General features: G+C 41.0%; 1 protein-coding gene across 2 annotated transcripts in view; it reads left to right on the plus strand.

The window, feature by feature from the left end:
* LOC126982984 (pancreatic triacylglycerol lipase-like) overlaps positions 1 to 15,000 on the plus strand; it is a 48,617-nt gene that overhangs the window by 5,080 nt on the left and 28,537 nt on the right. Inside the window, exon 1 of one of the 2 annotated variants that reach the window (XM_050835375.1) lies at positions 13,683 to 13,757. The exons of the other annotated variant lie outside the window; for it this stretch is intronic. Within the exon in view, the coding sequence (XP_050691332.1) occupies positions 13,751 to 13,757 (7 nt within the window). The 5' untranslated portion in view covers positions 13,683 to 13,750. Of the gene's footprint in view, positions 1 to 13,682; positions 13,758 to 15,000 lie in introns of those variants that run through there. 2 annotated transcript variants of the gene reach the window in all.

Raw genomic sequence — 15,000 nt, forward strand, 5'->3', positions numbered from 1 at the left:
CTTTACTTTCTTACATTATTTCAAATCCCTTCTTTCTTTCGTGTTATTTTTTCTTATTTATTCTTTCTTTTGAGTCTTTCAGCTTTCCTTCCTTCACTTCCTTTACTTTTCTATTGAGTCTTCCAACTTTCCTTCCTACTTTCCTCCTTTCTTTTCTTTTTCCTTTCTTTTCCTTCGGTTCAACGCGGCCACTCAACACACGACAGGAGAGAGAAGAGGAAACTGGCTATTCTTGCACAACCGTTGCACACCTCCTCCTCCTCCTCCTCCTCCTCTTCCTCCTCCTCCTCCTCCTCCTCCTCCTTCAACTCTTTCTCCGTCACCTCCATGGCCCCTCCCTTCCTCCAGCAGTTCCTCTTCCTCTTCAACCGGTACATACCACTCTCCTCCTCTTCCCCCTCCTCCTCCTCCTAGGACTCCTCCCCGTCCCTCTCTCTCCACCTCCCCTTCTCCTCCTCCTCCTCCAATCCGTTACCTATCCTAGTGACTCTTCTCCACTGACTTACACACACACACATACACACACACACACACACACACACTTTGATTTGTACACAGGGAAAACAAAGCATGGCATTTAGTGTGTGTGTGTGTGTGTGTGTGTGTGTGTGTGTGTGTGTGTGTGTGTGTGTGTGTGTGCTATTTTCTTAACCCGTAACGGTAGTATATTCTCCTTTCTTTTTTTTTTTTTTTTACTTTGCTCTTTGTCTTTTCCCTCCTCCTCTTCTTCCTCCTTTTCCTCCTCCCCCTCCTCCTCCTCTTCCTCCTCGTCGTCATCGTCATCATCATTATCGTCTCTTCTTACCTCTCTTCCTCTTCCATGTTTCCATCCATCTCCCTATCTTCCTCTTCCCAATCCCTTTTTCCTCCCTCCTCCTCCTCCTCCTCCTCCTCCTCCTCCTCTCTTTACCATATTCCTTTTCTTCCTATTAGCTCCCATCTTCCTGCCGTTCTCTTCCTCCTCCTCCTCCTCCTCCTTCTCCTCCTCCTCCTCTTCCTCCTTCTCTTCTTAACATGTTCTTTATCTAGCTCTTAGTTCTCATCTTTCTATTGTTCCCCTCCCATCCCTACTCCTCCTCTTCCTGCTCCTCCACCTCCTCCTCCTCCTTACCATATTCCTTATCTTCCTATTATTTCTTCTCAACTACTTATCGTTCTCCTCCCATCTCTCCTCTTCCTTCTCCTCCTCCTCCTCCTCCTCCTCCTCCTCGGGTTGGGTGTCAAGACGAAAATTTACTCAACAAACAAACACATAAGTCACTTTATCGCTGTCAGTCTTGTTTGCCTTCCATCCGCTCGTGTTTGTTCGGTATTCCTGACGAGAGAGAGAGAGAGAGAGAGAGAGAGAGAGAGAGAGAGAGAGAGAGAGAGAGAGAGAGTTAGCTTTGCCGTAGTTTCCCCCTTGTAATAAGATGCTTCACAGGACGAGGACTGGGGGGCACTATTTGTGGTGACTGGTTGATGATGATGATGATGATGATGATGATGACGATGATACGAAGGAGGAGGAGGAAAAGGTCGAGGTCGTAAAATGTAGATGAAGGTTTTATATGCATAGAAGAAGGAAAAAACAAACAACAACAACAACAACAACAACAAGACAAAAATATGGAACAACAGAACAGGAATAAAAGAACTAAAAAGGAAACAAGAATAAAGAGGAGGAGGAGTAAGAGGATAACAGACAAGGATAGGGAAGAAAGGGAAAGGAAGAAGAGGAAGAGGAAGAGGTCGTGAAGGTGAACGTGGGATTAGCAACGAAAAGGATTGAAAAAGGAGGAGAAGGAAGAGAGGTGGAAAAGAGGAGGAAGAGGAAGTGAAAAGCGAATAAGGGATTAGGAAAGGGAAGTCAAGGATGGAAGAGAAAGGAATAGGGAAGAAAGAGGAAGATAAAAGAGGAAAGAGGAGAATGAAGAGAAAGGAAGGAAGAGGGAGAAGAGAAAGAGGAAAAACACGATTGAATAGAAAGGAAGGAAGAGGAATAAGGAAACGAAAGAGGAAAGAAGAGATGGAAAAGAAAGGAAGGAAGGAAGAGGAAACGAAAGAGGAAAGAGGAGATGGAAAAGAAGGAAAAGGAAGAGAAAGAAAAGAGAAAAGAGATGAAAAAGAAAGAAAACGAAGAGGAAGAAGAGAAAGGAAAGAGGAAAAAGAAGATGGAAAAGAAAGAAAAGGAAGAGAAAGAAAAGAGAAAAGATGAGATGAAAAAGAAAGAAAACGAAGAGGAAGAAAAGAAAGGAAAGAGGAAAAAGAAGATGGAAAAGAAAGAAGAGAAAGGGAAAAAGGAAAGAAAAGAGGAGATGGAAAAGAAAGAAAAGGAAGAGAAAGAAAAGAGAAAAGAGATGGAAAAGAAAGAAAACGAAGAGGAAGAAGAGAAAGGAAAGAGGAGAGAGAAAACGGAAAAGAAAAAAGGAAGAGAAAGGAAGAAAGGAAAGGGAAAATATGAGATGGAAAAAAAGGAAGGAGAGAAAAGAAAAAAAAGGAAGTGGAAGAAGGAAAGCAACAGCAACACAAACAAGAAAGGAAACGAAGAGAGAAAAAAAGATTAAAAAAATGAAGAAAAGAAACTCGAGAAAGAAGAACAAAAGAAAGAAAGGAAGAAAACAAACCGGAGAAGAATAAAAAGAAAGAGAGGAAGAGAAAATGTAAAAAGGAAGAAAAAATAGATGAGGATAAGGGAGATGAAAAATAAAGAAAAGGGAGAGGAAGAAGAGAAAGGAAGAAGGAAAAAAAGAAATAAAGAAGAAAAATTAAAACAGGAAAGAGGAAAGATGAGATAGAAAAAATAAAAAAAGGAAGAGAAAAAAAAGAAAGGTAATGAAGAGAGAGAGAGAGAGAGAGAGAGAGAGAGAGAGAGAGAGAGAGAGAGAGAGAGAGAGAGAGAGAGAGAGAGAGAGAGAGAGAGAGAGAGAGAGAGAGAGAAGATGAAAAACAAGAAAAGGAAGAGAAAGAAGGAATGGAAGAAGGAAAAAACAAAACCAACACAAACAAACAAACAAACAAAAAACAAAACAAAAATAAGACATACAAAAAAATACCTTACACACAACAACAACAACAACAACAGACAAACACAAAACACGCAGCCTGAAGGTCGCCCATAGGAATTCGCCCGCTTCCGAAGGTGAATCCTGGCTAATTAACAGTGGACCCAGACACAGGTAGCCACGGACAGACAGGTAAAGGTAGGTAGGTGGCGGTAATACATAAACGGCTGGTTCGGTCAGAATGCGGAAGTGGCTGATGGAGGAAGAGACTCGTAAGGTATTCAGGAGACTTATGTAGGAAGAGAGAGAGAGAGAGAGAGAGAGAGAGAGAGAGAGAGAGAGAGAGAGAGAGAGAGAGAGAGAGAGAGAGAGAGAGAGAGAGAGAAGGAAGAAAACCTGGAAAGAGAGAGGAATTATGATATGTAAGGAGTAAAAAAAAGGAAAAGGAAGAAAACGTGAAAAAAAAGGAAGAAAACACGAAAAGAGGGAGGAATTTTAATATGTAGGAAAGAGTAAAAAAAAAAAGAAATAAAAGAAAAAATAAAGAAAACCCGAAAAGAGAAAGGAATTATAATATGTAGGGAGTGAAAAAAAGAAAAAGAGGAAGAAAACATGAAAAAAAAGGGGAAAAAACACGAAAAGAGGGAGGAATTTTAATATGTAGGAAAGAGTAAAAAAGAAAAGAAAGAAAGAAAGACAACCTGAAAAGAAAGAGAGAGAGAGGAATTATAAATGTAGGAAGAGTAATAAAAAAAAAGGAAAAGAGGAAGAAAACATGAAAAGGGAATGAGTAATTATCAAGAGGAATACCAAGAGTAGGAACAGCAACGTCATAAAAAAGAGAAGAGATATAAGTAAAGAGAAGAGAAGAAAGACCCGAGAAGAGAAAGAGTAAGGAAAAAAAGAACAAGAAGAACAGCAAGAGTAAGAACAACAGCAACAACAACAACAACAACAACAACAACAACAACAACAACAACAACAACAACAACAACAACAACAATGTCATCAAAATATATGTTAGAAGGTAAAGAAAGGAAGAAAAAAATACGCGAGAAGAGAAAGATGAATGATGATTTGAAGATTAAGAAGAAGAACGAGGAGAACAACAGCAGCAGCAACAACAACAACAACAACAACAACAACAACAACAACAACCTCATCTAAAAAAAAAGCTATATAAAGTTAAGAAAACCAAAGAAGAAGAACAAGAACAACAACAACAACAACAACAACAACAACAACAACTCAAGAATTTGTTATAAAGATGTTATAATGATGAAGAACAACAACAAGGAGAAAAAAACAATAACAACAACAACAACAACCTTATTAAAAACTCATATAGCCAAACAAAGGAAAATGAAACTGATGAAACTGAATACTTGAGAAGGAGAATGGCGGGAAAGGGCTAATGAGGAGCGGGAGGAGGAGGAGGAGGAGGAGGAGGAGGAAGATATAACCCGCAAAGACTCGTATATTAATTTCTAGTGACCTTGCCGCGGGAGAGAGACGGCGGCGGAGGAGGAGGAGGAGGAGGAGGAGGAGGAGGAGGACGAGCAGGAGGAGGAAGAGAAGGAAAAGGAGCAGGAGGAGGAGGAGGAAGAAGAGGAGGAGAAGGAGCAGGAGGAGGAGGAGGAAAAAGACGAGCAGAAGGAGGAAAAGGAAGAGGAGGAGGAGGAAGAAGACGAGGAGGAGGTGGAAGAGAAGGAGAAGAAGGAGGAGGAGGAGGAGGAGGAGGAGGAGGAGGAGGAGGAGAAGGAATAGGAAGAAGAGGAGCAGGAGGAGAAAGAAGAGGAGGAAGAAGAGGATGAGGAGGAAGAGAAAACAACAAGAAAAAAAAGAAATAAAAAATGAAAAAGAAGAACAAGAACAAAAAATAAAAACAAGCACAACCTCAAGAAGACGAAAAAGAACAGAACAAAACAACAGGGAAAAAAAAAGACGAAGAAAATTAAGAGAAAGAAAACATTTTGAATAGCGGAGAAAAAAAAATGACATGATTCAAACCTTGCAAGAGAAACAGTAGTAGTAGTAGTAGCAGTAGTAGTAGTAGTAGTAGTAGTAGTAGTAGCAGTAGTAGTAGTAGTAGTAGTAGTAGTAGTAGTAGTAGTAGGTCACCCTCATCCCCATCTCAAGGTCGTCGCATTTCTCAAGTCTTACCTTCTTCTTACCTTCGTCTAACCTTCGTCTGACCTTCCTTAATTATACGCCTACCTGAGGGAAGGTAAGGAGGGAAAAATGATGACGTAATAATGATGGTAGGAGGAGGAGGAGGAGGAGAAGGAGAAGGAGGAGAAGGCAGTGGTGATGATGAGGCGAGAGTAGAAAAAGGAAGAAGAGTAGATAGCAAAAAAAATAAAGAAGGAAGAGAAGAAATCATAGAGAAGCTGAAAGAAAGGAAAAGGAGGAGGAAGAAGATCAGAGTAAGAAAAGAAGAGAAAGCAGTAAAAGAAGAGAAGACAACGAGGAGAAAAAGAACAAGAACAAGAAGACGATGAAGATGAAGATTGTGAAAAAAAGAAGGAAGAGGAGAAATCATAGAGAAGCTGAAAGAAAGGAAAAGGAGGAGGAAGAAGATCAGAGTAAGAAAAGAAGAGAAAGCAGTAAAAGAAGAGAAGACAACGAGGAGAAAAAGAACAAGAACAAGAAGACGATGAAGATGAAGATTGTGAAAAAAAGAAGGAAGAGGAGAAATCATAGAGAAGCTGAAAGAAAGGAAAAGGAGGAGGAAGAAGATCAGAGTAAGAAAAGAAGAGAAAGCAGTAAAAGAAGAGAAGACAACGAGGCGAAAAATAACAAGAACAAGATGACGAAGATGAAGATTGTGAAGAAGTAGATGAACAAGATGATAAAAAATGATGACGATGATACGGGAAAGATGACAAAAATGAGATGAGATGAGATGTAAAGGAAAGGAAAGGAGAGAAAGAGAAGAAGAGAGGGGATGGTTACACGAAAAGAGGAGAAGGGAGGAGAGAAGATGAGGAAAAGGAAAGATGACAGAAAAAGTAGAGAGAAGAGAAGAGAAGAGAAGAAAGATGACAGGAAGAAGAGAAGGGAATAAAGGAGAGGAGAAGAGAAGAGCGATAAATAACAGGAAGAGGAAAAGGGACTAAAGAAAAGGAGAAAAGAGAAAGATAAGAAGAGAAGAGAAGAGAAAAGAAGGATGATAGATGACAGGTAGAGGAAAAGGGAATAAAGGAGAGGAGAAGAGAGGAGAGGAGAAGAGAAGAGCGATAAATAACAGGAAGAGGAGAAAAAAGAAGAGAGAATGAAAAGGAGAGAAGGAAGAGGGGTACTACCACGGGGGGGGGGGGGACAAAGTAAAGGGTGGGGGGTAGGGGGTACTTTGTTACTTCCCAGGGGAGCCACGCGTGTCCCCTGGCTGACCGTGGGGGGTGGGGGGGGTGAGGAGAAGAGTTCGTCCTTGAAGAATAGGGATGCGTTTTCTCTCTCTCTCTCTCTCTAAAAAAAAAGAATGCAAGCACCCTTTAACTGATTTCCTGACTGACTGACTGACTGGCTGACTTATTGACTGACTGACTGACTGACTGACCTACTGACTGACTGACTTACTGATTAACCTACTGACTGACTAGCTGAGAAACCTACTAACGGGACAAGCAAACAAACAAAATCACACACACACACACACACACACACACACACACACACACACACACACGAACCGGATCAGCTGCAATAAAAGTATAAACCACAAAAAGATCAACAGACCATTTAGGGAGGATCGGATCTCGTTTATATTTGCTGTAACCTCCCCCCAATCCCTCCCCCCCCTCGCTTCTCCCCGTCCTCCCTCTCGCTTCCTCCCCTCCCCCTCCTCCCTCTCTTCCCACCCCATCATTGCTGTCTCTCTATCACTTCTCCTCCTCCTCCTCCTCCCCTTGCCTCTCCTCCAGCTTCTTCCCTTTCTTCTTACCATACATCTTCCTTTCTTCTCTCCTCCTCCTCTTCTTCTTCCCCTTCCCCCTCCCCCCTACCCCCTCCACTAGTATTGACCCTCACGTATCCACTTCCCCTTCTCCCCTCTTCCCCTCCCTCTGTTCCTTCCCTCATCCCCCTCCTCCTGTTCTCCTCCCTCTCCCGCTTCCTCCTCCCCTTCCCTCCCCACTACAACCCTCCCTTCCTCCCCCAATCCTCTACTCCTCCACCTCCTCCTACCTCCTCTCCCCTCCACTCCACCCTTCCTCCAGCTTCCCCCCTTCTCTCTCCTCCCTCCCCGCTCCACTTCCTCCCTCCCCCTTCCCCCCACTTTTTCCTTACTCCTCCCTTCTCCACTCCCCAATCCCCCCTCATCCCCCCCCCACGCGTGAACTTTTTTTTTTTACCTCAAGAGTCAAGGGCAAAGTTTAAAAGCGGTGTTTTACTAATCTCTTGAACTTTCTCCAAATATTTTCCTGCAACTTTTGAATTCTTGAGGACAAAAAAAAATAGAAGCTGTGATCGTTTTGCAGGTGAAGGATTAATTAAGGTGAAGGATGTAGGCAGGTGAAGGACTGAAGGGAGGTGAAGGAATGATTATATAAGAACTTGGGCTGAGGGAGGTGAGATAGAGAGGAAAGGATAATGGATAGAAATGAGATGAAGAGGAGAGGAAAATGAAAAGAAATAAAGAATGAAACGATAATGCTGAAAGGGATGGAAAAGTGAAATGTTAGTGAAGGAAACAGAAGGGTAATGCGATAATAATGTAAGGAATAGAAGAAGAATTAAAGAAAAGTGAAGGGAAGTAAAGGAAAAAACGATATGACAGAAGGGAACTGAATTAAGGGCAAGACAGAAACAGTGAAGAGAATAGAAAAGATAAAGAAAAGGAAGGGAACTTGAAGGGTAATACGATGATAGAGTAAGGAATAGAAGAAGAATTAAAGAAAAGTGAAGGGAAGTAAAGGATAAAACGTTATGATAGAAGGGAACTGAAGGGCAAAGCAGAAAAAGTTAAGAGAATAGAAGAGATAAAAGAAAGGAAGGGAACTTGAAAGGTAATACGATAACAGTGTAAGGAATAGAAGAAGAATTAAAGAAGAGTGAAGGGAAGTAAAGGAGAAAACGATATATGATAGAAGGGAACTGAAGGACAATAAACAGTGAAGAGAATAGAAGGAAAAGGAAGGAAACTTGAAGGGTAATACGATAACAGTGAATAGAAGAAGAATTAAAGGAAAGTGAAGGGAAGTTGAAGATAAAACGATAAAAGAAGGAATTGGAAAGATTAAACTATATAGAGGGGAACTGAAGGGCAAGACAGAAATAGTGAAGAAAATAGAAAAGATAAAAGAAAGGAAGGGAACTTGATGGGGAATGCGATGATAGGGCAAGGAATAGAAGAAGAATTAAAGGAGAGTAAATGAAATAAAAAATAAAATGCTAAAAGGAAGGGATTGGAAAGATTGAACTATGTAGAAGGGAAGGGAAGTGAAGGGTAAAATTGTGAAGAGAATAGAAGAGAGAAAAAAAAGGAAGGAAACAGAAGGGTGATACGATGATGGTTGAAGATTAAACGATGAAAGGAAGGGATTGGAAAGATTGAACTATGTAGAAGGGAAGGGAAATGAAGAGTAAAATTGTGAAGAGAATAGAAGAGAGGAAAAAAAGGGAAGGAAACAGAAGGGTGATACGATAATACTTGAAGATAAAACGATGAAAGGAAGGGATTGGAAAGATTAAACTATATAGAAGGGAACTGAAGGATAAAATAAAAATAACGAAGAGAATAGAAGAGGTAAAGGAAAGGAAGGGAAGGGTCTATCATAGGAACTCGTGAGATGAAGAATAGACCAAGGCTTAAGAAGGACAGTGAAGGGAAGGGAAGGATGCTGCACGGCCTGACAAAAGCGAAGGAGAGGATGTATACTGAAGGGAAGGAAGTGGAGGATGATTTTTTTTGTTTTGTTTTGTTTTTTTACGGCACAGAAAGCAACTCAAGGGCGGCAAAAAGAAAGTGTTGAAAAAAAAAGCTAGCTATAGAGAGAGAAGGATTCCTTAACCCGGTAGGAGCGACGGGCCAAATTTGTGGCTTTACCGTGTACCAGCTGTGGGCCAAATTTTACCATGATATAAACCCCAAAAATAGACGAAGCGTAAACTGATCACAAATGCGTTGTACTATATTATTATGAAATGGTTTGCGTGAGTGGTGATTTTTTTCTCATTAATTCGCTTAGAGGGGCCTTTAAGATACATGATCCCCTCAGGTACCGGATTAAGGATACCTGAAGGATGCTGAAAACCTTATAAAAGATCCTATGAAAAAAAAGCCTGAGGGAGCAGATTGTCGTACTCAGAGCATAGTATTTACCGGGTTTTGACGCATAACTATTGCCAAGAAACATCAGGATCTAACTCTTTTGAAGATAACTATAAATGAGTATTGTTATTGGAGCCCAGAAGACAGCTTTGGGGTAGGAAGTCGGGAAATATGAGCGGCTGAGTACGACAATTTAGCAACGCTGTATGAAATCTTAAAAGGGAAGGAGATTAGACAACAATGATACGAGAACGAAAGGATATTAAAGAAAACGGAAGAAGGATGACTATAAAAAAAAACAATAAAATAAAGGAAAAACTGAAAAAAAGAAAAAGAAGGAGGAAGGTGAAGGAGATGCATGAAGGAGACGAGACTAGACAAGACGATGGGATAACTAAAGGATATTGAAGAAAACGGAAGAGGGTTGAAATAAAAATAGAGAAGGGTAATAGAAAAAAACAGTAAAACAAAGAAAAACTGGAAAAAGGAAGAGAAGGAGGAGGAGGAGGAGAGTGGAATCGAACAAAGGGTCAATGATGGAGAAAAGTGGGAAGATAAAGAAAAGTGAAGGATGACGATAGAAAAAACAACAACAATAGAATAAAGGAAAAACTGGAAAAAGGAGGAGGAGAAGGAGGAGGAGGAGGAGGGTGGAATCGAACAAAGGATCAACTAAATTACCCGCCACACACAAAAAAAGTCCCACACACAAAAAAATATAACAAAAAAACATGAAAAAGAACTATTAAAGACGAAGCTACAACTTGCAACATAACAAGATCTTCAGTGTGTTAGAAACCAGTGATTATCTGAGAACTGTAAAGCGAAGAACAAGCAAGAGAAGCAGGGCTGTGGAGTCGGAGTCGTGGTCGGTGGAGTCGGGTACTTTTGGCGGGAGGTGGAGTCGGGTACTTTTGGAGGGAGGTGGAGTCGGGTACTTTTGGAGGGAGGTGGAGTCGGGTACTTTTGGAGGGAGGTGGAGTCGGGTACTTTTGGCGGGAGGTGGAGTCGGGTACTTTTGGAGGGAGGTGGAGTCGGGTACTTTTGGAGGGAGGTGGAGTCGGGTACTTTTGGAGGGAGGTGGAGTCGGGTACTTTTGGAGGGAGGTGGAGTCGGGTACTTTTGGCGGGAGGTGGAGTCGGGTACTTTTGGCGGGAGGTGGAGTCGGTAAAAATATCCCCGACTCCTTTACATAATCACTTCTCCCATGACGAATTCTTGGCTGCACTGCTAAAATAGTGTTACCATTTTATGAAAGTTTCCACAAATTTGTCTGAGAGGTAAGTTTTTGTGTGAGCTCTTGTGGGAAGATTTTTTTTAAACTCATGTAATATGGATTTTTTATAGAAAAGTGGATTATTAACCTGTGAATTAATGAGATAAATTAATAGAGCTACACGATGTCGTACCGGGCGAGTCTGATTCCTGTAATATACTCGTGTGCGTCTCCACTCAGCATTGAATCTGTGCTAGGCTGCTCAGAGCTCAGCATTGGGTTGTCTTTTAAGGACGAGCTGTCTATTAAAAGGTCTGGATATCCAATTTATGCAGAAGAGGTGGCGGGGGAGGGCGGTGGAGTCGGAGTTGAAGTCTGAATTTTTTTATGTACTTCACACTCCTGAAGGGAAGGGAAGGATGCTGGAACGACTGGAAAGTTGATGAAGGAATGACTGAAGGACAAAAATAATAATGATAATAGTTAATGATAAAAGAAATATAGTTGAAGGACGAGGGAGACAACTTGGCAATTAAGAAAGAAATCATTGAAGGGAGAAATGCGATAAAGCTAGACCAAGAAAATAAATAGGGAAATAAATAAAGAAGAAATAATAGGTAAATGAGGTCAAAAGAAAGAATTGAAGGACGAGGGAGACAACTTGGTAATCATTAAGAAAGAAACCACTGAAGGGAGAAATGGGAAAAAGCTAAAACAAAACAAAAATAATAGGCAAATAATTAAAGAAGAAATAATAATTGAGGATGAAAGAAAGAATTGAAGGACGAGGAAGACAATTTGGTAATCATTAAGAAAGAAATGACTGGAAGGAGAGAAAAAGAAAAGCTAGAACAAGATGATAAATGGAGAAGCAAAGAAAGATGATACAGAATAATGGAATAACTTGGCAATTAATGAAGAAATAACAGAAGGGAAAAATACAAAATAAAAAAAATACAAAGAGAAGCAAAGCAAGTAGAGAATAATGGAGTTTCTTGGCTGTTGATAAAGAAATGATTGAATAAAGAAAAGAAGAAGAAGAAAAAAGAAGAGAATAACAATGGAGAATAGAACATGAGAATAGAGAGAAATGTAAATAAAGAAAGAAGATCCGGGACAATGGAATAACTTGACTGTTGATAAGAAAAGATTGAATAAAGAGAGGAAGAGGAAGAAGAAGAAGAAGAACAGAGAATAAGAATAGAATAACAATGGAAAATAAAACAAGAAAATAGAGAAATATAAATAAAGAAAGAAGATACGGGACAATGGAGTAACTTGGCTATTGATAAAAAAAAAGATTGAATGAAGAGAAGAAAAAAAGAACAGAAAATAAGAAAAGAATAACAAAATAGAGAATAAAACAAAAGAACAGAGAGAAATATAAATAAAGAAGAGACTGGAATAAAATAGATAACTTGGCACGAATGAAAGGAATGGAAGAAAGTTACAGAAAAGCGAAAATAAGAGAATAGAGAGAAAATGAAAGAAAGGAGGGACAGGTAGAAGCGAGAGAGAGAGAGAGAGAGAGAGAGAGAGAGAGAGAGAGAGAGAGAGAGAGAGAGAGAGAGAGAGAGAGAGAGAGAGAGAGAGAGAGAGAGAGTACGGAAGACAGTATTTTATGGTGTAGACAGCACAAAAAAAACGATGATAAGAAATGAAGGGGAAGGGCAATGGAGGGAACGTGTGATCTTGAACCTGCACCACCACCACCACCACCACCACCGTCATCACCACAACCACCACCATCTCCACCACCACCACTACCACCCTCATCACCACCACCACCACCGTCATCGTCACCACCACCACCACCACCACCACCACCACCACCACCACCACCACCACCACCGTCATCACCACAACCACCACCGTCATCACCACCACCACCACCACCACCACCACCACCATCACCACCACCAACAACAACAAACCATCACCACACCATCAACACCATAACACAACCACCACCACTATTATTACCAACACCATTTGAGCTGTATAAAACCACCACCACCACCGTCATTACCACTACCAACACCACTAACAAAACCACCACCACCATCGTCATGATCCCTACCGGGTCTTTTCCGTTTGGCGTACAGCGCTAAAAGTAATTTTAATATAGATTTTTCTATGTATTTTTGTCCGTAGAATCAGAATATCACATTATTTTTTTGGAGAAATTAACAGTTTTTGAGTTATTTGCCTTTAAAGTTATTTTCTTCCTATCTATTACTGAAGGAATTCAAACTTTAAAAAGTCGTAATATTCAGTATTATATACAATTTATTAATACAGAACTAGTTCAGTACATATAAAAAAACAAACAAAGAAGTCATCCTTTTAATTTTTCTGAAAATTAGCAATATTTTTCAGTATTTCAGGTTAGGTTAGGTTAGGTTAGGGGTTAGGTTAGGTTAAGTTAGGTTAGGTTAGGGGTTAGGTTAGGTTAGGTTAGGGGTTAGGTTAGGTTAGGTTAGGTTAGGGGTTAGGTTAGGTTAGGTTAGGTTAGGGGTTGGGTTGGGTTAGGTTAGGTTAGGTTAGGTTAGGTTAGGTTAGGTTAGGTTAGGTTAGGTTAGGTTAGGTTAGGTTAGGTTAGGTTAGGGGTTAGGTTAGGTTAGGTTAGGTTATTTGGGATTGATCTCACCTCTCTTAGATAGTTATTGAAATCCACCATGGTATTATGGTTTAACTTCAAAGGAAAATAACTTAAAAACTGTTCGTTTCTCCATAAAACGGTTGTCATATTCGGATTCTACGGACAAAAATACATAAGAAAATCTATATTAAAATTAATTTTAGCGCTGTACGCCAAACGGAAAAGATCCCCACTACCAACACCACTAACAAAACCACCACCACCATCGTCATCACCACTACCAACACCACTAACAAAACCACCACCACCATTGTCATCACCACTACCAACACCACTAACAAAACCACCACCACCATCGACACCATAAAACAACCACCACCACCACCACCACCACCATTATCACCAACACCACTTTTATATACCAATATCATAAACTACCATCAATATACCAACACCACCACCACCACTATCAAAATACAACCACCCCCACCACCACCACCACCACCACCGCTACAGAAAAAAATATAAATAAAAAAAGCCAGTTGGTTAAATATCGGAAGCAGCGCGGGTGGTGGCGGTGGTGGTGGTGGTGGCGGTGGTGTTGAAGGACAGAGGCGTGGTGTGGCCGGTGGTGGTGAGACGCGAGGCAGTCAGGACGGAGGTGTTGCGGCGTCGAGATGGGAGGTAAGTTGGCGGTGCACACACACACACACACACACACACACACACACACACGCACACTAGTTCTATTGTTATGTACGTGTTCGGCATCAGTTCATTTCGCGTTCCGTTCTGGTTCAGTGTGGGTGAGGCAAGAGCAATTCCTCTCGTGTGTCTGTTTTTTTTTATTGTTTTATTATTGTTGTTATTTTGTGAGTGTGATTTTTGTTTTAACGACCATTGCTGAGATTGCTGGTGCTGCGCTTATTGTTGCTACTACTACTACTACTACTACTACTACTACTACTACTACTACTACTATTATTACTACAACAACTACTATTACCGCTGCTCATTTTCTTATATAACGTTTTCGCCTTCAGCAATGCACTACCAAGGCTTTTTATGCTCTCTCTCTCTCTCTCTCTCTCTCTCTCTCTCTCTCTCTCTCTCTCTCTCTCTCTCTCTCTCTCTCTCTCTCTCTCTCTCTCTCTCTCTCTCTCTCTCTCTCTCTCTCTTTTCTGTTGTCTCATTCGCTCTGGAGTAAAACTAATGTGGTCTTTTAGTGATTTATCGTGTGTGTGTGTGTGTGTGTGTGTGTGTGTGTGTGTGTGTGTGTGTGTGTGTGTGTAATGGCGTGGGAATTCTGTTTGGGTTTTGTTTATATTCTTTTGCTTTTTTCTTATCTTCCCTTTTTTTTTTACCTGCATTACTTCTTCACTTTTATTTTCGTTCCTCCTCCTCCTCCTCCTCCTCCTCCTCCTCCTGCGACGAGAGGTGACGAGGCAGAAAGAGAGATGCGTGACCTTGACCTGACCTGCTGCTCCCAAGGGGGTTTAAGGTCACCCACACTCCCCAGGTCACTTTTTTCTTCTTACTCACTCACTCGGTCATCTGCTTAACTCTCCTCCTCCTCCTCCTCCTCCTCTCCCTCCTCTTGTTGCTTCTCCTCTCCTCATCTCTCGGATCTCCGCTTCCTTCTCCCTTTTTTATCCTCCTATCTATCATTTTCATTGTTTATTCATTTTTTCTTTACTTGGCATTGCTTTGTCCTACGCCTCTTGTCTTTTTTCTCCTCTTCCTCCTCTTCTTCATCGTCATCGTTATCATCTCCTCTTCCTTCTCCTGGGGTTTTTTTATCGTCTCATTCTTCTCCTCTTCCTCTTCTTCTTCATCATCATCGTCATCATCTCCTCTTCCTTCTCCTGTTTTTTTTATCGTCTCATTCTTCTCTTCTTCCTCTTCTTCTTCATCGTCATCGTCATCA

Source organism: Eriocheir sinensis, chromosome 52 (genome assembly GCF_024679095.1).
Source record: "Eriocheir sinensis breed Jianghai 21 chromosome 52, ASM2467909v1, whole genome shotgun sequence".
In the NCBI taxonomy this organism is placed as follows: Eukaryota; Metazoa; Arthropoda; class Malacostraca; order Decapoda; family Varunidae; genus Eriocheir; species Eriocheir sinensis.